Source organism: Myotis daubentonii, chromosome 18 (genome assembly GCF_963259705.1).
Source record: "Myotis daubentonii chromosome 18, mMyoDau2.1, whole genome shotgun sequence".
NCBI lineage: Eukaryota > Metazoa > Chordata > Mammalia > Chiroptera > Vespertilionidae > Myotis > Myotis daubentonii.
This window is the reverse complement of record NC_081857.1, coordinates 31,824,286-31,847,859: the sequence shown is the minus strand read 5'-3', so window position 1 is coordinate 31,847,859 and position 23,574 is coordinate 31,824,286. Positions and strand designations below refer to the sequence as shown.

At 43.0% G+C, this 23,574-nt stretch overlaps 1 protein-coding gene across 1 annotated transcript; it reads left to right on the top strand.

Annotated features, from left to right (window-relative positions):
* The first annotated feature begins 560 nt into the window (after window positions 1-560).
* Window positions 561-6,502, top strand: RPTN (repetin). The gene is made up of 3 exons (XM_059673679.1): window positions 561-606; window positions 1,853-2,010; window positions 2,785-6,502. Exons 2-3 carry the CDS (start codon window positions 1,873-1,875, stop codon window positions 5,713-5,715), a joined length of 3,069 nt encoding a protein of 1,022 aa, XP_059529662.1. The 5' UTR covers window positions 561-606; window positions 1,853-1,872; the 3' UTR covers window positions 5,716-6,502.
* The last annotated feature ends 17,072 nt before the right edge of the window (window positions 6,503-23,574 follow it).

The following is a 23,574-nucleotide window of genomic DNA, read 5'->3' as shown; positions in this document are numbered from 1 at the left end:
CCCCCAATCAGTCATGTGTCTACTGCCCCCACTAGCCTGCAGAGCTGTTAAAAAAAAATTTTAATTCAAAATAGGTCAATAGATTAAAATACACATACAATACACACAAGCAAGACATTAGCCTAGGACAAATCTCTTCCAAGAACTATAACCTGGCCATATACCCAGAATCTCTAGTCCCTACGTTGACGGATTTTTGTAACATGAACATATTGCTAATCTTCTTTGACTATTGTCCTCCATTAGTCTGGGTGAGTGACACATCTTAAGAATGAACACCTCTGTCTTTTCGGACCCCCACAGCACGCATGCACACGCATACTCCCCTAATTAAATGGGGCTGGGACTTGGACCGTGTCACCTAATCTAATGACAAACAAGTTCATGAGCAAGTGGGGGAAGTAAATAAACTAAACGGTTTGTAGAGGGAGAGGCCAAGCTGGGCTGAGCTGGGCTGGGTCCAGGGTGATTCAGGCTCTGCCACAGAATGGGTGTCTCCTACGATGGCTTCGTAGGACAATTAAAACCCCTATAAATAGGATGGGTTTTCAGGCCTCCAATATCCTCTTCAGCTTCTCAATCATCTGCTCATTCCTCCTTACACAGGTAAGACATGCATGGGGCAGCAATGGCAGTATCCATGAGGCTCTTGATGGTGGCTGTGATGTGCTGGGCTGGAGAGGTCTGAGACTACTCTCTGAGGGTGATAGCCGTGGGTACCCTCCTGCTTCATTTTCTTGGCTCTATCTGAGAATATGATCATAACTAGGATTGCCTACTTCTGAGGCTGTAAAAAAAATATGCTTTTTTTACAGTGTGTCCTAGGTATTCCAAAATCAAGGGCTAGAACTATTGGTGGTTTCCTAGTCTCCCCTAGTGGAGCATTTGCCTTTTGTGCAAGTTGGGCAAGACCCAAGAGTTTAGAGCTCATCAGGGGCAAGGCCCTGGACCATGGGCCACTTAATATTCAAGTCTCATTGTAATGAATCGACACTAGGGACTCAGTCCCATGCAATTTGTTATTTGCCACTTATCCGGACAGGCATCATTGCATGCTATTGGAAGTCCAATGTGCTTTGCAGTTAGGGTTTCTGTTTGGAGGCCTATAGGCCCAGTAACTGGGATTTTCACAATGTAAGAAGAAATAGCTTTGAGATCCAGACCCCCAAAGATTTCTGCCTCTTAGCATGGCCCATGTGAACTTCTCTGATTGTATCAGACTTCCCATCATCTATGCAGTTAATTTGGCTTGCTATTTCATCTGTAGCAGTTTTGTATTCACTGATTCTATTTTATAATCATATCCAAAGTGATCATCCAGGCCAGAAGCACTTACTGGAATTTAGTCTCCCAGAAAGTTTCCTTGGCCATGGCGAGAGACCTCTAGCCTTCTTTCCCACTTGAGCAAGGCTCATTAGAAGACTTTGGCCTGGAGTGGGGTCCATGTAGTGCCCCGTTCAGCATGCTAGTCATTGGTGGAAAATTCTGCTTCATGACACTGGCTTTGGTCCTGCCTTACAGCTTCCTAACCATCTTTCCCTTTTGTTCTAATATGAGAATTTCAATTAAGCAAGTCCCATCTGGAGTAGAAGATGGGGCATGTAAAACACCTACTGTATTTTTGTTTGTTTGTTTGTTTTTAGGAAATAGCCATTTTTTTCTAGCAGGGAACCCATAGTCTGCGCCCATCTCCCACTGTGTGATATTTGGAGCCAGACTATGGATCAAAGGGGGTCAGGGGCGTGGCTAAGGAGAAGCTCTGTCCTTGACCAAGAGGGGCCACTTTCCCTCTGAAAATGCTGTCTCCTGGGCTTCATCCTAAACACAGACAAAGTCTTGTTTCTTCTTTTAGGTTTACCTGTCTTTTCCAAAATGGCTCCACTCCTGAACAGCATACTCACCGTGATCAAGGTGTTCCAGAAATATGCTAAAGAGGACGGGGACTGTGCTCTGCTGTGCAAGACGGAATTGAAGCAGCTGCTCTTGGCTGAGTTTGGAAACATCCTCCGGGTAAGATGCGTAGAGTCTGCATCCCATGGAGTCACGTGTGTGTGACTCTGAAACCTGCATCTAGGGCTTAGTTTTTGTTTTCTTTGGTCATGCTCCACCCTGGAACTAAGAGAGTTACAGGTAGCTCCTTAATAGCTTGCTCCCAGCACACAGGCATGTGTGCACAGGCATGCTCAGACACACACACACACACACACACACACACACACACACACATCTCCTTGTATCTGAGCTCGAACAGGAGGAAGTAGAACTTTGACCTGGAAATCATTTCTCAGAAGAAATCTACATTAATGTCTTAGTTTCTATATTTTAATGCTGTCCACACATTTTCCCATTCATTCATTCACTAAAGAATCATTAAGCACCTACTCCACACCAGCGCCATACTAGCCACTGAGGATACAAACATAGATAAAGCCAGCTTTTACTCCCTCCAGGAACTCACACTGCGGTTGGAAAAATGTTGATAAACAAACAACTATCAGGTGATGGGGTGGGACAGCTTCCCCAAATTCATTATGAAGGGAGCTGATTTTAAATAAGTATATCTCTACTCCCCATAGTCCTGCTCCCTCCAATGAGTCAGGAAGGGATGAGGTTCTAAGAACCAGCTGATCAAAGATGAGAACCAAACCTACGCCACTTCAAATTAATGGCTTCTCACACAAGGGAGGCTCATTCAAACTAAATGGACTGGGGCATGAACCTAGGCACATATCTTAGTGTCCACAGGAAAACATCTGATTTTTCTCTTTGTTTTTCTTCCCACAGAGACCAAATGACCCAGAGACTGTGGAAACCATTCTGAACCTCTTGGATAAAGACAGAAATGGACATGTTGATTTTCGTGAATATCTCTTGCTGGTGTTCCAGTTGGTCCAAGCTTGCTATAATAAGGAAGAAAACAAGGCATGTGGAGGTAGAACCTCCCAGCAAGAAGGGGAGCAGGAGGGAACACAAGACCACAGCTTTCCAGGAAATACAGGCAGACAACATAGGCAGAGGCATGAGGAAGCAAGGCAGGACTCCCACCACCGTCAGTCTGAGAGACAAGATAGGGACTCCCACCATGGTCAGTCTGAGAAACAGTATCAGGACTCCCACCATGGCCAGTCTGAGAGGCAGGGTCAGGACTCCCACCATGGCCAGTCTGAGAGACAGGGTCAGGACTCCCACCATGGCCAGTCTGAGAGACAGGGTCAGGACTCCCACCATGGTCAGTCTGAGAGACAGGGTCAGGACTCCCACCATGGTCAGTCTGAGAGACAGGGTCAGGACTCCCACCATGGCCAGTCTGAGAGACAGGGTCAGGACTCCCACCATGGCCAGTCTGAGAGACAGGGTCAGAACTCCCACCATGGTCAGTCTGAGAGACAGGGTCAGGACTCCCACCATGGCCAGTCTGAGAGACAGGGTCAGGACTCCCACCATGGTCAGTCTGAGAGACAGGGTCAGGACTCCCACCATGGCCAGTCTGAGAGACAGGGTCAGAACTCCCACCATGGTCAGTCTGAGAGACAGGGTCAGGACTCCCACCATGGTCAATCTGAGAAACAGAGTCAGGACTCCCACCATGGTCAGTCTGAGAAACAGAGTCAGGACTCCCACCATGGTCAGTCTGAGAGGCAAGGTCAGGACTTCAGCTCTGATCAAAGACTGAATCATAAATCTAGCAGTGACCAGACTAAAAGAGAAGGATATTTATTTGCTTTAAATCAATATGAAACACAAGTTCAGGATTCTCATGATGGCTGGTCTGAAGGACTTAGACAACAACAAAGCCAGCCTATAAGACTTAGAGAGGATTCATGCTGTAGCCAAAGAAACCAACAGGAATCAGGCTCTTATTATGGGCACTCTGCAAGGCTGGGTCAGGAATTAGGCTATCATCAGAGAGACAGGCAAGAATTTGATTCCCACTATGGACAGGCAGACAGACAAGGCCAGAGTTCCCACTATGGTCAGGCAGACAGACAAGGCCAGAGTTCTCACTATGGTCAGGCAGACAGACAAGGCCAGAGTTCCCACTATGGTCAGGCAGACAGGCAAGGCCAGAGTTCTCACTATGGTAAGACAGACAGGCAAGGCTCAATCTCTCAATATGACCAGACAGACAGACAAGGCCAGAGTTATCATTATGGTCAGGCAGACAGACAAGGCCAGAGTTCCAACTATGGACAGGCAGACAGACAAGGCCAGAGTTCCCACTATGGTCAGGCAGACAGGCAAGGCCAGAGTTCTCACTATGGTCAGGCAGACAGACAAGGCCAGCGTTCCCACTATGGTCAGGCAGACAGACAAGGCCAGAGTTCCAACTATGGACAGGCAGACAGACAAGGCCAGAGTTCTCACTATGGTCAGGCAGACAGACAAGGCCAGAGTTCCCACTATGGTCAGGCAGACAGGCAAGGCCAGAGTTCTCACTATGGTCAGGCAGACAGACAAGGCCAGAGTTCCCACTATGGTCAGGCAGACAGACAAGGCCAGAGTTCCAACTATGGACAGGCAGACAGACAAGGCCAGAGTTCCAACTATGGTCAGGCAGGCAGACAAGGCCAGAGTTCCCACTATGGACAGACAGGCAGACAAGGCCAGAGTTCTCACTATGGTCAGGCAGACAGACAAGGCCAGAGTTCCCACTATGATCAGGCAGGCAGACAAGGCCAGAGTTCCCACTATGGACAGACAGACAGACAAGGCCAGAGTTCCCACTATGGTCAGGCAGACAGACAAGGCCAGAGTTCCCACTATGGTCAAGCAGACAGGCAAGGCCAGAGTTCTCACTATGGTCAGGCAGACAGACAAGGCCAGAGTTCCCACTATGGTCAGGCAGACAGACAAGGCCAGAGTTCCCACTATGGACAGGCAGACAGGCAAGGCCAGAGTTCCCACTATGGACAGGCAGACAGGCAAGGCCTGAGTTCTCAATGCAGTCAGTCAGAACCTGGGGAAACAGGGCAAAATAGGTGCTTCCAAGGGAATGAGCGAACAAGCAGAGGCTCATATGTTGAGCAATCAGGAAGTTCAGGGAGACCCACTCAACAGACTCAAGGACAAAAAGTGAACCAAAATCAGGGACAGAGATTTCCGTCTAGGCTAGAGCAGCAGAACAGTCACCAGGCATGGGAGCCTGAGGAGGATTGCCAACACCACCAACACAAACTTGTAGCACAAATTCAGCAAGAAAGGCCACACTCTCACAAAGGGAGTGATAGGCAGGGTCACAGAGAGGCCCAGACTAAGGAGAGTCATGGTGAGAGACAGAGCCACCAGGTAGAGGAAGAGAAGGGTCACCAAATCAGGGGTAGACATGGTCATGAGGGTCAGGAAACTCCATGTGAGACACGGGGCAGGCAAACCCATGAAGATGAGCAGAACCGCCAGAGACAAGACAGGCAACCTCATGAAGAAGATCAAAACCGTCAGCAAACCCATGAGAAGAAAGAGAAATATCAAGGGTCCCAGGATCGACAATCCCATGGAACCCAGCGAGGCAGTGCTAACAGAGAAAAATTCCACATGAATGAGGATGACCAGAGCCAAGGCTCCCAGGGAAGACACAGTGACCTGGCCTTCCATCCAACCCAGAGCAGGGGGAGGCCCCAAAGAAGAGAAGAGGGTGGAAGTCACCCTACCAAGGCAGCAATTGCTCCCAACCCCCTCTACGACTATCTCCAAGAGCAGAGAGAGCATTGGCACTAGGCCTTATTGCACAACAGAGCTACTGCCAAAGAAGAAATCTACAGGTCAAGTTCATATTTACTTCTGTTTAAGAGATTGAAAATGTATGTCTTCCTTCTCTCCTCTACTTTCTATCTACTTGCAAGGATGCTTTTGAGGATTAGCATTTACTTTTAGGGCATGTCAGTTCTTTGAGCAGCAAATCCAGGGTGTTCTGGCGGGGTGAAATCTGAGTGGTAAATTGGGTGAAATAATCAGATCCCAATTTTGATTAGCTTGGGGATTTAAATCATTTCCTGGTTTGCCCTCCATGTACATAGGGCATGGTTGGGTCACTGAAAGGTCGAAACTTCTCCCAAAATTCAGAAACAGGAAAGGTATTCAGAAGATACCCATCACAGACTGAGAAGAGGCTATCCAGGCTTCAGTGAGCTTTGGCTCCTGTGGATGAAACATCAGGAATTTCAAGCCTCATAGTCTACACTTAAATGAAACACAGTGAGAGGCTGCTAGGAGAGTCAGAGACCACAGCGGACATTTCTGATTCACAACACCTCCAGCGCCCAGGCTCCTACCCTTCATCAGAGGGACTGTCCTGGCTCCTAGCACTAAAGCTGACTAGACTGGTTTTAGCTCAATGTCTTTCTAGTTTCTGATCATATAAAATAGAGAGGAAGCAAATGTCATCTGTTTTCAGATCCTAATGAACCAAAATTGTTGACCCAAAGATACTGGGGCCTGAAAACCCTTCAGAAGGAAATCCGTGGAATTGTATTTAAATGCCCAATAAATGATTGGTGAGCAATGACCTTGATGACTCTTTTTTCTTCTTCACTGTGGGGCTATGCTATCTTCACTTGTGGGTCATTTTCCAAGAACAAGGCATAATTTCTTGACTCCTAAGATCACTTTGTTCTTTGAGTTCCTATAAACATCAATAGGAAACAAAGAAAAAGGCGTCAAAAGCAACTTATCTAGATATCATTTACAGCTCCTTCCCCTGCAGAGAAGCCAAATTTGACTCTTCCCCCTTATTCACTTACACATTCAAATGATCATTAAGTCATGCCAATTCTGTATCCTCCATACCTCTTGAATCTCTTCCCATTTCTCCATTTCCACTGCCTTAATCTCCCTTCTCTTCAGTGACTCAAAGTGACTTGAGAATAAAGTTAACACATCAGCTCTAAGGTCAAAAGCCAATGACCAGAAAGTGGGGAGTCCACCCACAAGAAGGGTGTGAAAGGAGGGAGGGGAGCGTCCTAATGGGACACAGACTGACCAGAATGGTCTCTGCAGCTGGGGGAAGGGCGGGGGGGAGGAGGAGCAGATCTCTGAATCTGAGCCACAGAACAACATTCCAAATTTCCTCAACTGAAAAGTCCAAACAGAAGGCCATTACTCTTAAGTGCTGTCTCTATTCCCAAACTCCGAGAAACATACTATGAGGCTAATTCACAGTGCTTCCTCCAAATATACTAAATCAGAAAGACATCATTTCCTTACAGAAAACTGATCTTTATTTCACTGCAGCCCAACTTTCTTCCTCTTGGGAATCACTCCTCAGCTGCCTTCTCCTCTTTTCTAACCACAGGTAATCTTATCCAGTCCTGTGACTTTAACTTTCATCACTATTTCTAAGATTCTCAAATCTTCATCTCCAACCCTACCTCTTTCCTAAACTCCAGACTCATATATCTAATTATCTGCTTGGCATTTCATTTGAACATGAAATAATATCTCAATCTTAGCATTCTCAAACAGAGCTCTTGACTTAACCTGTTTCTCCCTCAATTTTCTCCATTTCAGTAAGTTAGTAGCATCATCCACATTGCTCAATCAAAAACCTAGGAGATATTCTTTATTGTAATCATTCTCTCCCCCAAAACAAACTCATTAGCAAGACCTCTTGTTTCTATTAAAATACAGGATAGCTCAACTCCATCATTCTTGTCACCTTTGCTCCTATCACCCCCATCACCACATCTCTCTCTTAAATGCAGCAATAGCTTCCTGATGGGACTTTCAACTCCTTTGCAATTTTACACATCATGTCACTTCCCTACGTCCTGATGATATTCCAAGGTTGCAGGTTCAACCCTGGGTCAGGACACATATTTCCCTGCTTAAAATGCTTGGTAGTTTTCCACCATACTGAGTATAAAATTTAACATTCTCCCCAGGGCCTTCCTAGGATGGGGCCCTGCCAGACCCCATCTTGCACCTCTTCTCTTCAGTCACTGTTTACCATCTTGAGGCCTTGAAACAGCTCTTTCTTCTGCCTGGAATATTCTTCTCCCTGATCTTTTTGTGGCTAGCTCCTTATTTCATTGAGGTCTCAGCTAAAAAGTCACCTCCTCAGAGAAGCTTCTCTAACATTTAATCTAAGATTATGCCCCAATCACTCTCTCACACATACTCCTCTTCTTGTTTATTGTTCTTAGCATTTTTCGTATTTGATATCTTGTTTTTGTTACTTGTTCATTGTCTTCTGCCCCCTACTGGAGCTTAAGGTCCACAGTAACAGGGATTTTGTTTCTCTTGTTTGCCACTATACCCTCTGTATCAAGTATCATGAATGTGATAAAATACCCCAAGGCTTAATATGAATGTCTCATAGCATGGCTTGCTGTACAGTTTGGAGTTGGTCTTTAGTGTAGAAATTTATGGCATCTGACTCTTGAAAGGCCAGTTCCAAATTTATCTCCTTTAATCCTCCCTCAGTGCTCTGTTGAGCTCCATATGTTCAGATTTCCCAGTGTGCATTCTGCCTTCTGATAGCAGTATAAACAAGTGTTCTCCTGTTGCTTCAATTATGTCGTGCATCCTTTCCATAGAAGCGATAAGATCATTAAGAATCTGATAAGTCTCCTATTCCTTTGAGAACCCAGCACAAGTGGATTTACAGCCATTATTACTGACTAATTTACTATGAGACTTACTCAAGCAGTCGGAGCCTAATTTGAATGGAATATTAATTGACTGAATATTTACTGTCAAAATACAATCTCTTACTGTATTTTGTATACAAGCAACTTGTATTTTCGAGTGGAAAGGATGTTAAGAACACAACTAAACATATAGCAACAGTTTAAGAGAGAGAGCCCCCTTGTCCTGGCTCTGCTGCTAATGCCACATATGACTTTAGGTAATTTTTGACCCCTTACTGTGCTCCAGTTTTCTCATCCTTAAAATGAGGAGTTAGCACAATGCAATCTATAATGTCTCCTTCACGTCATAACGCTATGGTTGTATAACTAAATGTCTAGATGAATCAACCAGGCCTATTTATTTAGCACAGTAAATATTCCAGAGGCTGAAAAACACCTTGGAAGCCAACTGGAGAAAAAGATCATATGGAGCTCTAGCGCCATCTACTGATCACTGGATTCCCTGTGTCTTCAGATCCAGAAAATTACAAAGGCTGTTGAGAATGAATGCCTACTATGTGTTTCAAGATCTAGACACCAAGGATATAGTAGTTTTAAAAACATAGACAAAAAACATGGCCCTTCACTGGGGGGTAGGGGAGGCAAGGGGATTGTCAAGGGCGGAGGGGAAAAAAAGGAGACATATGTAATACTCTTTGTAATACTTTAAGCAATAAAAAAAAAAATGGTCCTTGTAGAGTTTACATCCTAATGGAAAGACAAGAGGGAATAAGTAGAATACATATCAGATCATAACAGGTGCTACAGGAAAAAGAAAATCAGTGAAGGAAGATAAATGCTGAGGGTCACGAAAATGAAATAACGTTGTCAGGGTGGGTCTCCTGAGAAAGTAACATTGGAACAAAGACCCAAAGAAGATAAGGGAAAGAAACCAATGGACATCCAAAGAAGAGCATTTCAGGAGAAGGAATAGCACCTGCAAAGGCTCTAAAGCCGTGTACTCAGGAAATAGTAGAGGTGAGTGGATACCAATGAGCAAGGGGGTGAGTCACAGGAGACGAGGTCAGAGAGGTCTCTCTGCAGATTCACAGCCATGCAGGGCTTGGTAGGCTTGAGGATTTTGGATTTTCCTCAGAGCAATCTGCAGAGTCATCAGATGGTTTTGCCTCAAGCCTTTTCCATTTACTGCACATACCTAGGATTTTTCCCCTATGTGTCTGCAGCCTACAGATCTAGACTAGGTGATACTGATTCAAATGACATAGAAGTGCAGGCTGTCATCTGACACTTGGTCCTGCTCAAAGATCCAGAAGTCCTGTCCCCTGGGAGCAACATCCTTAAGGTTGCTGCACTTGGTTAACCCCATGAGCCCCCAAAGCTAAAAGGGGTTCGAAAAGAAACAAAACACAGTTTCTGTCTTCAAGTTTAGAATCCAGTTAAAAATCAAACACACACACACACACACACACACACACACACACACACACACTTTGGGATGCTTGCAAAGCAACCTATGTACAAATGTAAAACTTAGTAAAACCACCCTATGCCATACCACATGTATAGTTTTTTTTTACAGTCTCACACGCAAATCTTATATCAACCCTTCAAAGTAGTTATAGCCATGAATACCTTACAGGTAAAGAAACTGATGAGCTTTAATAACTTCTCCAACAGGGTCCAGCTAATTAACTTGTACAGAGTCAGAATTTGAACCCAGATCTTCAGAGTCTAAGTCCTGGACTCTTGGCACTGCTCCACAGCAGGGCCATCTTTAGCAAGCAACTACATACATAAGGGACTACCTAAATAGGAGTAATCAGAATCTCGTCAAAGTAACCAGATATTCTTAGGAGGACAAGCTTTGAGCCAAGTCCTAAATATGGAATGGATGTGGATTGGCATCCTGGAAAAGGGCAGGGTTCCTGGGTATGGGAGTAGTTTGAGTAGAGACATAGATGGGTATCTTAAAATGATGGAAATAGCAAACAGATTAGGTAAGGGACATTTTAGGAAGTGACTGAAGATTATGTAGAGAGGGGTCTCACTCTTTTCTTCTTGACCTCTCCACCCAGAACACCCATAACCCCTTTTCTCTCCAGGTTCTCTTATCATCAAGGAACTTCTTAGGCTCCCTCATGAGTTTCTCCTCCCTTTTTGACACCTTTAATGAGACCTATTCTCATTTCTGCCTGCCAAATGCTTGTCTACTCTGGATGCCACTCTATCAATTTGGAGAGTTCTAAAGAACATGGATGCCTGGATCCCATTCCCAACATTCTAATTTTATAGGTCTGTGGTGTGGCCCAAGCTATGTGGCTTCTTAAATGCAGAATTTAAGAAGTTCCCCCAGGTGGTTCTAAGGCACAGCCAAGGACGAGAACCACTGTACTACACCTTCTTCCTGCTCAATCTCATCTCCTCTTGAGGTTGCAATCACTTTATTCCTAATGATGGCTTCCAAGTTTCTATCTCCAGCCAGATTTCTCTCCTGAGTTCCAGACCTATATGTACTACTGACTCTTGGACCTCTTTATCTAGGTGTCTCACAGGCATCTCACACTGAAAGTTTTCAAAATGGAACTCCTCCTTTTATGTCCCTCTCCCTGTAAATAGCTTCACTGTCTGTCCAGCTGCTCAAGCCAAAAACCCAGACCTCCTCCTGACTCCTTCCTCTTCCTCACCTTTGATATCCAATACGTCAGCAAACCTTATGGATCTCTGCTTCTTTAAATCTTTCTGATTCAAGTGGTTTTCTCCAGTCCAACTGTAAATACCTTAATTCAGGCCTTCGTTTCTCACCTGTTTTACTGCTATGGCTACCTCAATGATTGCTATCTCCTATATGACCTTCCTCCAATCTATTCTCAATGCTTCTGCCATAATGTCCTCTCTAAAATGTAAATCTGCTTATGTCATCATGTCATCTCCTGCCTAAAATCCTATAATAATGACTCTCCATAGTCATGGGATAAAGTCTACATTTCTTTTGCCCACAAAGTCCTTCATGATCTCCCCTGTTTAGCTTTCCCAACCCCACCCCTATCCCTCCCGATCTCACACCCTACACCCAACTTGTCCTACAGGATTCAGCATAAGCATCACCTTCTCTAAGCTGTCCTCCTTCAACCCACTATCTGGGTGAGGTGCCCCTTCAATGTGCTACCATGACTCCCTCTATCATAGCCTTTATTATCCTGGATTAAAATAATGGGCTGACCCCATGACTCCCTGACCACATTGTAATCTCCTCAAAGTCTTGGACCATGTATCATTCCTCTTTGTATCCCCAGTTCTTCGCACATCACAGGTGTTTAATTAAGGTTTGTTGAGTAAATGAATGAATGCATGCATGGAAAAGGTCAGCAGGCAAAGAGAACTGAACAACCATTTGACAGTTGTACATTAGGAATAGGTTGTCACTTAATCAGAAAAATGGCATAATGAAATAGTATTTGAGGAAGAATATTTTGATAATAGATTATGGTATAGCTTGGTCACCAGATAGTAGGACATTGAGCAAATCACTAAACCCCACAAGCACCAGTCTCTTCATCTAAAAAAAAAAAACAACAACAACTAAAAACAAAAAATGGAACATTATTACCATGGTGCCTATTTCATAAGGCTGTTGCAGGCAGAAAATGAAATCAAATTTGTCAAAACTTTCTGAAGCCATAAATCACTATACAAATGCAAGAAACTATAATTATGTTAATAAGAAGAAGTGTGACTACCAATGAGTGTTTAGTAAAACCCAAAACAGCAGGGCATAGCTGGAAAGTGTGGGCTCAATGTCAGTTCCACCCCTTCACTGTCATGGGACCTTGTGCAGGTCACTTGACTTCTCTATGCCTACTTTTCCTCATCTGCAAAATATGATTACCACACTCATGGGTTTATTGTGTGATTTTTGGATCTAGTATAGAGCATGACAAATGGAAAGCATTCAATAAATTATAGTTCTTCTTCCCTCCTGAGCAACCACTCTGCACTTATCCCTGCGAGATATTATCCCAAGCTTCTGACAAGGACTAGAGCCCAGAGAAAAGGAGGGTAAGTGGAGAGCTGCACTAACCAAGATGTGTAAAGTACTTAGTCTAATGAGAGAAGGAAAACCCTTTGCAACCAAGTGAGAACCATAAGGCGATAATGGGCTAAATGATGCCTTAGGTAAATGAATTATGTCAAAGATTAGCAACAGATGGGAGGAGGCAACAAAATAGCTTTGGAATCTGATTTCTAAGCAGACAAGTTCAATGGACTAGATGGTGTAGGGTCTGGGAGTGAGGTCAGGGAAGAAGAATCCTTCACTCACATCCCTCTCTCCCTTGTGCTCATGAGTCACTCTGTGGCTACAAGCTCTGTCTCCAACTCATCCTTAAGAAAATGAGCATCAGGATAATATTAGCATAGTAAAAAAAAAAAACCTGAAATGTTTGGGCTCCTGACGGCAAAAAGTCGCTGAGATGACAGATCCTGATAATCTGAAATAAAGACAGGTTACAACACCAGTGCTGGATTGGCTGGGCACATGGTAAGAAAGGCCAATGCAAGGACAGATTTCCAGCAAACGTATCTGAGTTTCAGCAAGTGGGTGCTTGGCAAGGTTTTATGAAGAGACTTTGCCTGAATCCTGACATGAATGAGATTTAATGCAGAACTATGAACTAATCAGACTGAACATCCCACAATAACAGATGCTGATGATCAACTGATAGATAAAGGACAGAGAGCACAAGCCTCACAGCATTCATGGTGCTTTCCAGGACAGTCAGATCCTAAACTCCAGGGGTCCTCAAACTACGGCCCGCGGGCCACATGCAAATACAAATATTGTATTTGTTCCCGTTTTGTTTTTTTACTTCAAAATAAGATATGTGCAGTGTGCATAGGAATTTGTTCATAGTTCTTTTTTTTAAACTATAGTCTGGCCCTCCAACAGTCTGAGGGACAGTAAACTGGCCTCCTGTTTAAAAAGTTTGAGGACCCCTGCATACTCTGTGAAAGGTGCAGTCTTGCAAAGGCCCCTGGGCAGTTCCATTCACAGGAATCTTCCAGACCTTGATTCTCTCCTCATGGGTCTTTTCCCTGGATTCTGCATTTAGATACTAAGAGAAGAACATGGGGAACCTTAAAAAAATCCTCCTTTTGTCCAGCCATTATGGCTCAGTGGTTGAGCATCGACCCATGCAAGAGGTCACTGGTTCGATTCCTGGTCAGGGCATGTGCCCAGTTGCAAGTTTGATCCTCAGCGGGGGATGTGCAAGAGGCAGCCTTTGATATTGATGCTTCTCTCTCATCTATGTTTCTCTCTCTCCCTCTCCCTTCTCTCTCTAAAATCTAAAAACAAAACAAATGGAAAAAAACAACAACACCTCTTTTTCCTAAAAATCCTCTTCTTCCCTTTTTTCCTATAAGCTGAAAGCACTTTGCAATTTATGATCTCATTTTCCTCCCACCCCAGGAGGAAGGGAGGAAGCAGGAGTCATTATCCTAATTTCAGAGATAGACACCGGGACCCAGAGATTTTAAGTGACTCACCTAAGGTCAGAGAGAATACCAGTGTCTGAGCTGGGCCCACAGCAGGAACTCTCCTTCTCCTCTTCCCACCTCCTCCCCTACCCCCGCCCCCCGCCCGCCCCAAGTTCCCAATTTACCACATGGCCGGCCAGATCTATTTAAAAATTAACAATTCCTAAAGAAGACACATTATTACCCCCTGACACTATTGTGTATAAAAAAGATCCCAGTGCACGGTTCTGGGAGAAAAGTTGGTAGGGCTAGCACAAGGCCATTCTAATGATGTTGAAAAATTCTTGGCATAAATGATTTCAAGATGCTGTTCATAATATAACCTACTGGATCTGCACTCCTAAGACCTCTACAGTAATGTATGTCTCAATACATACCCTATAATCAAAACTTACCTATTATAGTACAGTTGGCATAATTGAATGGGGGGGGGGGGGTTCAGGTCAGAAGATATCTGGCTCATTTCCTGGCCTTGGGTCCAAGTTCATGCCTAGTAGGTTTGTGCAGTAAAGATATTTCACCCCAAATGTGTTTCCCATAACGCCACAGGGCAAATGAAGCCCATGAGGAGCCACAGAAAGGAGGAAGGGGACTGTGTGCTGCCTGACTGAATGGGGCCTGTTGAGAATCTCTGAGCTCGAATTTCCTCAGGGGTATTCCGTGGAATGACACTGTCAGGAGATAGCGCAAGGACGAAATAGAGTTGGTGGTCAACAAGTTTCAGACATGATTTACGCTTGAGTCCTCCCTTGGAAAGTCACAATACACATGAGGCTTTGAGACATCCCGCTGTGCAAGAAAAATAAAAAATTAATACGTAACATTTCAGTTTGCTTAACCCCGAATTTCCAAAATGAGTTAACATTAGAGCCTGAAGTTCCTGAATACCTAGGAAGACCCCCATGGAACTAATGCTCTAACTAGAAACCCTCTGGAGGAGACGAGGATGTCATAATGCCACCTCCAAACGAAAGAGAGGGATCTTAAGCTTCACACATGGTGTGCAATCAGCATGGTGAGACCCACCCACCACTTGGATCCCTCCCTAAATGCCTGGAACTTGGAATCACTCCTTCAAGACCAAGTTCTCTCTAGAGAGCAGAGGAAAAGATGGCACATAAGAAAGGGAGAGCCAAAGAAGGACAATGTTGGAGGTATCACATTTCTTGATTTTAAACTATATTATAAAGCTATAGTAATCAAAACAGAATAGTACTGGCACAAAAACAGACACATAGATCAATAGAACAGAATAAGAGACCCCAGAAGTAAACCCACACTTATATCATTATATCATATCAATTAATCTATGACAAAAGAGGTAAGAATATATAATGGGGGGAAAGATAGTCTTCAATAAATGGTGTTGAGAAAACTGGATAGCTACATGCAAAAACATGAATGTGGGAAAGATCAACCAAAGGACTTATATGCATGCATAAAAGCATAACCAATGGGCATAAGCAATGGACACAGACACTAGGAGGGTGGGGGGAATTGGGGCAATAAGGACACGTATATAACATCTTAATCAATAAAGAAAAATAAAATAAATAAAAAAGAAAAAAAACTGAATATGAACCACTTTCTTACACTATATACAAAATAAACTCAAAATGGATTATATAGGTTGTCCCAAAACTGTATATACACACTTTGAATAATTATAAAGGCAATATTTATTAAAATAGATTTCATTTTCAAAATTGAGCTAACAGCTCTTAAAGTATGTACATATTTTTTGCGACACCCTGTAGACTTGAATATAAGACCAGAAACCATAAAACTCCTAAGAGAAGACATAGGTAGGAAACTGTTTAACATCCATCTAAGAAATATTTTTTTGGTTATGTCTCCCCAGGCAAGGACAACAAAAGCCAAAATAATGTGATTACATTAAACTAAGAAGCTTTTGCACAGCGAAGGAAATCATCAACCAAACGAAGGCAACCCACTGAATGAGAGAAGGTACAAATGACACATCAATAGGGGTTAATATCCAAAATATGTAAATAACTATTGTACACCTCAAACTCATATAAGGTTGTAATGCCAACTATACTTTAATATTTTTTTAATGTTAATTTAAAAGAAAGGGAAATAGGTATGACTCGGTTCTTCTACATTTGATTTATCAAATTCTCACTGAATGACAAATTTCAAACAACATGTCTTACTACCTTCCAGATGCCCAATATATTATTTCGTTAGCTCTAAGTTTCTATGGCTCCCACACAAACAGATCAGACTAAAGGAGAAGACCACATCTGGCCAATCCAGCAAGTCAGAACTCCAGCTCAGCCGCTGGGTGACCTCTGGCAGAAACCTTAAATTCACTGTGGCCCTGTTTCCATATCTTGAAAGCAGAGGTGGCAGCCCTTTCATCAGGCTAGGCAGGATGGGGAAAAGAAGATCATAAAATCCTTTGCAATGCATTCATTGTCCTGTAAAAACTTAATGATTATAATCAAGCTGTGGCTAGCAGTCTGCTAGGTCTGCACATGACATTCAGCAGTCACTGCACTGGTATCTGATAACAGGATGCTCTCAGCCCCAGTGTTTCCATGAGCTGCACAAACTGGTCTTGGCCAAGTCAGGTTTCTTCACACAAAACTGTCAAGGGAAAAACATTGCTGAAGTCAAGTCATCTTGATCTAATCATCATCGTGTCTCATTGGAGACAAGATCCTCCCAGCCTCCTAACGAAGACCATGAACTTCGGTATACCTGTGGCAGGCTGAGGGGACCACCTTCAGGAAACAGACACCTGCTTCAGAGGGCCACCCACTGTACAGCAAGTGCTTGTTCTAGCCACATCAAAGGGGGCAAAGGCATTACCTGAACTATGATGGGGGAGAGGGATATGGGAAGATCTTTTAACTTTCCATATCAAAGTATTCTAAGTCCACATAGGCAGCAGACTTAAAGGAGTAGTGTTGGATGGATTGGTCAGGAGTTTGGGTTTTAAAGTCAGATGTATCTGGATTCAGATAGCAGTTCTTCCATTTGCCAACTTCTTTGACCTTAAGTAAGTCATTTTGTTACTAGAGAGCCGCCAGCGTCGGAGGGGGCTCTCACCTCTTGGGCTCTGAGAAAGAATTCACACAAGTGACAGAAAGCAGTGGTGAAGCAAAGCAAGCAAATTTATTAAGGAAGCAAAGCCATTGATTTATTAAGAATACACTTGACATAAAGCACAAGTGGGCAACTCAGCTAGTCTGAGCGCCCCACCTGGTGGGTGGGGGTTCAAGGGTTTTATCCTGTTTGCCCCTATAGGTTTCAAAGTTCCCCTGCTGAATACCTTAGGCAACAGACTAGATTTCAAGGTGATTTCACCTTGGCAATCCCAAGACTGCTGACTTCTTTGTTCAGTAGGTGAGATAAACTCCCCTTTCCACCTCCTCTTCTCCTCCTCTTACCCTAGCAGCTATCTATCCTACCTAACAATTTAATATCTCAAAGTCTCAGTTTTCCCCTCTACAGAATGGGAATGATCATGCTTACCAAAATGGGTTAAGAATTAAATGAGATGACAGCTACTTGTCATTTCTGGCTTAGGTGGTGATGATGATGATGATGATGGTAATGATGGTGATGATAATGATGATTACAAAAAAAAAAATAGATTCCTCACCACATGCCATATAGAGGCCAAAACTCTACTAAACTGGACAGAGGTAATCTCTTCTCTATCTTTGCATTCTCAGTACCTGGGCCAGTGCTCAGAAAGTTTGATTAGACTAAATTGATTGTATGATGCTGAGTGCAAAGGATTAGGCTGAAAAGTGGCAGATGCTTGGATTAGAAAAATGAGGCCTCCTTCATGAGCCATTGTTTAAATATGGACAAAACTAGTCCAGTTAGCCTCACCTAGACTGGTGCCTAAGCAGTTTTCCTCACTAACCAAATTCTGCTTATTCAAGTCCTCATTTGAATAATAATAGCAGAGGAAGCTCAGACTGGTTCAGGTGATACTCTTGGAATTGCTTGTAAGATATAGATATGAAACCAGCCCTTTGGCAAAAGTAATTTCTTTTTCCCAACCTTTGTTTTTAATCTCTCCAAAAGAAAGCACTGACCAGGCCAGTGTAGACAGAACTAGCATACTAGTTTTAATATCATTACTCTTGTCTTTCTCATCCTCACTCCCATCCCTTGCATACTGACCACCATTCTAGCTATCTATTCTACCACCCATTCCATACTCCCAGTAAGATTTTAAAGAAGTAAAATTGTGCCCTCTCTTCTGTCTTATGGTTCATTGTGACTTCTTTCACGTGTTCCTTTTCGATCCCTTCTCTTCCTCCTAATCTCCCATCAAAAAGTGGCTTCTTTTTCTGAACTCTTAAAGAGCTACTTTCTGATCAGGTCTTGTATATATGACACATAAATGCAATTCATTCACTCTTTCAACCAACAAATGTTTCCTGAGTGCCTGCTCTATGACAGGCTCTGGAAATTCAGTAGCAAACAAAACAGATATGGAACCTGCTTTCATAGAACCTACATCTTATTGTACTCAATTCCTTCCTAAACGAATAAATGGGTGGTTAAACCCAACGTCTCTTCTGTATGATCAACCTTTGAAAGAGCCAAGGAGATACTGTCCTTGATCAAAGAGTGATAGAATCTCCACTATAATCTGACTGGTTAACTATCTCCTTCTCAAAATATACTTTGTCCATTCTACTCCCCAGCTTTCTTCACACTGTCTGCAATGCTTCCCTACTCCAGTTGGCCTGCCTATAATTCACTTATCCTATCCAGAATAAGACCCATATCCTCCCAGAAGCCCTCCCAAACTACTTTGGCCATCAGTGGTACCTTCCTCCTTCAACCTGTAGAGTGCTTGTGAATTATAATCAAACTTCACAATTATATCATACCCTCTGAATTCCTGAGATGGTATATTTTCCAATGTTCTAGTCCCTTTCACCTAGTGCAGTACCTTCCATTTAACAGGTTTTATCAAAAGTTTTAGATTAGCTGAGTAGCAAAGCACTCTGAACATTCATGGGATAGGTGAGGGTACATAAATCACTATTCTAAGGCATGCATTCAAAGACTTTCAAAAAGTTTTGCACCTTGAAAAGCATAACAGAAAGGACCCCCAAATCTTAATCTTGAAATACAGGGCAGGGGAAAACGATGTTGATTATGCAAAACACGTTTATTCTTATATTATTATTTATTAATGATTGTATTATTTTCTATCTGTGCACCTACTTTTGCCCACCCTGTATATGGGCACTGAAAGAAGGGATTACATTCATATCAGAAAAACTGACTTTTTGCCCTATAAGAAGTTATCATCACTCCCCATTTGTAACACCCTATAGAAACTGTGCTTCACTTCCAAGGCCCAATTTGTGCTGCTGAACGCCCTTGCTCATGTAACTTGGGAAATGCTTTCCAATGATGTGGTTCTAGATGAGCCTTTATTTTAAAAAAAAAAATATATATATATATATATATATATGTTATTGATTTTTTACAGAGAGGAAGGGAAAGGGATAGAGAGTTAGAAACTTCGATGAGAGCGAAGCATCGATCAGCTGCCTCCTGCACACCCCCTACTGGGGATGTGCCTGCAACCAAGGTACATGCTCTTGACCAGAATCAAACCCGGGACTCTTCAGTCCCCAAGCAGACGCTCTATCCAGTGAGCCAAACCGGCTAGGGCTAGGTGAGCCTTTAATGGTGTGCCCTCTGCCCAGATCAGACAGCAAGCCAGGGGAGAGCCCAGAGCTAGGACAGACACCCAGAGAAGCTGGGTTCACAGCACTCTTCACCTGCAGATAAGGAAAAGCCTCAAAAACATGTATCTGAAAAGTTCCAATTACACATCTGACAGAACAGCTAAAAGGCTAAGACAAATGTCTATTGTGCAACTTCATTAGTGAGTTTTAAGGTTTAAAAGTTTTAAGGGTATTTAACTTCATCACACTTAAGAAGTACCCTGCCAGGTGCAACATAAAGGATGTAATATGCATTCTTGTCTTCTAGAAGTATTGACCCCTAGCAATTCTCCTGTTTCTGCTCTTTTATAACCTAGAATGAAATTTTTAATGCCTGATGATACTTTGATAGTTATCTTCTATGTGTTTCATCTCCTTTCTCTTGGAATTAAACTTTTATTTTCAAATTTAAGGTGTTCAATTTTTGAATAGATAACTCATTCACATGGTTCAAATGTCAGAAAGTATACAGTAAAAAGGTACTTTCCCATCCCTCTCCCTGCAGGTTAGTTTTTTTTGTGTGTTATTAGAAAAAAATATCATAGCCCAGCCGGCGTGGCTCAGTGTCAACCTATGAACCAGGAGGTCATGGTTCGATTCCTGGTCAGGGCTTTATTTTTGGAATTAAATCTTCTTATCACAATATCTTCCACTCCAAATCATCAGTGCCTTCTGGTAATAGGTTCAGTGCTTTGCACCATGCCTGGCAAATATTGAGTCCATGGGGGACTCAATAAATGCTTGTGAATCAAAAGAGACTACTGTGGGAAGAAGAGAGAAATGCACAGCCTGTCTTCTGCTTCTCCACTAATACTACAAACTGGGGCAGATCCTCCTTGAGGCAAAGGGACAAGGACTTTGGCCTCCCAAAGTCCCTTCAACCCTATCCCATTTCAAGTGGTTTTCAGGATGGGATGGGAAAGGGAAATTTTTTTAAAGTAGAAGAGAATCAGGTGACTCTTTCCCCCTCCCCACGTGGGAGGTAGTGCTTGTTTCTCAATAAATTTCCACCTTTTGCTATTAAAAAAAAAAAAAAGTAGAAGAGAATCAGAAAGGAAGACAGGAAGGCGACTGAAAGAAAGATACTGTGTAGAAGAAAGGGGGGTGCAGACTCCAGAGAAGCATGCACCTGTCTGGAAGGGAGGGGTCAGAATGAAAGCCACTGAAATTTCTAGACATTGACACGCACACCCTCCTTCCACTCCCATACTTACTTCAGGGTGGGATTCAGGGTGGGAAACACTCAGATTAGGATTCAATAACTGTGCCATGACGCAGGTGATGACTGAACGCCTGGGCCTGGAGGAAACATCCCCAGCTGGACTGGCACATGCCTGCTTGTGCTGAAAGTGCTCTTTCCATATTTGGGAGGCCATGACCTTTACTTATGCAACCTAAAGCATCTACTGAGTGCCAAGCCTTAGCCCCCAACGTCCTTTATGTTAAGCCTTCTTATCAGAAGGAAAACCTCTCTCACAAAGTTTTTTTGTTGTTGTTTTGTTCTTTTGATACAAATCCTCATCTCATCCCAAAGAGTGACTTACCATTTGACTAGAAACAGATCTAAATCCAAGAAAATAGAAAATGTCACACAGCCCCTCTACCTTTGAAAAGCTATGGCCCTTCTTCCATATGGCAGCTGTCAACCTTTTCATCTGAGATACCAAAAAAAATCTCCAAAGCCCAATCAAAAATGCCTGCTTCCTTCATTCAGAGTATTCACCAAAATACAAAAAATTAAGGGTTTTTCTTTCCCCCATTCAGCGTGTCTTTTGCCAAATCCCAAAGCTCTGCGAAACTGAGGAGCTGCTGGTTAGGAGAAAGATAGTTACAGAACAGAGAAAACAGCACTTAACATCTATGGCCACCTCAATGGCAAAAAGAGCCAGGAGCTCTCTGCTATTCTGGGTGACAGCTGGAGTGGGCAGAAGGTGGAAGTGCCCTCCGGTGCTCACCCGTGCTCAGTCACCCTGTATGACATGATGTAAGATGGAAAAGCATCTGCTGACTCTCCGAGGTAATAATTACCACCAGGGTGGGGGTATAATTAAAGTAAGGGTAATTTACCTTAAAGAAGATAAAAATTAAGAATTATTAATGATCATAATAATTAGCCCTTTTATATCTAAGAGTCACAAAATGCTTTACAAGCTATAATTATCACAGCTCCCCTCTGAGGAAGGGATTCATATCTTACAGCTCCTCACTTAACAGAGGGGTGAAGTGATGGGCATGGAGGAGGCAGAGAGGGGTGAAGTAATGCTTCCTCTGTCATCTGTCCTGTAAGCAGCAAAACTAGAAAGAGGCCCCAGAAGGACTGACTCCCATGATGGTATGTGCCCTCATCCTCAGGCCCTCACCCAAATCACAGAGCTCCATCCCAGATCAAGCGACTCATCTCATTCAAACTTGGCCATTTAAACTGCGGCAGTGTAATAAAATTACATCAGATCAGCAAGGATTTTACTAAACACCTGCTAGAAATAAAAGATACAGCATTGCCTCCAAGGAACTTAAAACCTAATCAAGAAGACAGAGCAAGCACCCATTAAATTAGAGGAAAATATGGAAATTACACATTAACTAGTGCTGGGTTGTATGATGCTGACTATGCATGCTGTGGAAAGAAATTTTTGTAATTGGAAGATTGTTATATGGAAAGGTCAAGGAGGGTCTGGGAGGGCAGATGGAATTTGCATGGGGCCTCAGAGAAAATACAGTAGATTTTGGATGGGCAGAGGTAGTGTTCTAGGGCGTGGGTCAATGAGTAAGAAGAAACAACAGAAAAACTTGAAAGGTTTAACACATAATTTTAAAGAAAAGGTCTTCATTGGAGAGGTATTTCGAGAGCTCACCAAAGAATCTTACTGTTTATAAAGCCATCTTAAAGTCATCTCCCTTGGACATTTTCCCAGAGTTCCATGTCATGGCCCGTAGGGGGCTCTGGAAAAGCTCATTAGGCTAAGAACAACGCTAGCACCTTCTCTGCTTTATCTAAATTTTCACAGTAAGGCCAAAGCAGGGTGTGATCCTGGTCAAACACCGCAGAATGTCAAGTCTATTATCTACTTTTTCCGGATTCTGACGGAAGAAAATGGGAAAAGAGCCTTTGAAAGAGTTGAAGACCAGGAAAACTGGTACTTTGTTAGTTCTATTTGTTAACCCAGCAGAGCTCCACACCCAGAGATTTCAAGCATGGATGAGGCTTCAGGAATGAATGATCTAAATTTTATTTTCTCTTTTCAATTCTTCTGTAATAAAGAGCTCACATCTCAAAGCCAAGTACCAGTACAATACGGTAGCTATGCTCTGAACCCACTGGCATTAATCCTTGGTAAAGAAGGATATTCTTACAGAATGGAGCAGGAGTACATGGGTCATTCCTGGGCCAGTCAGCAACGTTCTCTGACCTTTCGGTGCCTCAGTCTCCAGTCTTATAAAAGAAAGATAATGAGGCCTTTTGTCTATAAAGAAGATTAAGATGCTCAGATTATACAAACACCATTCTTTTTTGATGAACCACAATGAGTGGACACTGCCTCATTTCAGGGATTCTCAGTTGGTCTTTCAAAAAAATGGACTGAAAAAAATGTCAGTACTTGATTATTTTCTACATTCTCTGGTTTTGAATGGGCAGAGGTGGTGTCCCAGGGCATGACATTTTAAATATCACTTAAAGTGATATGTTTAAATAATGGTACTGTGTTAAATAAAAG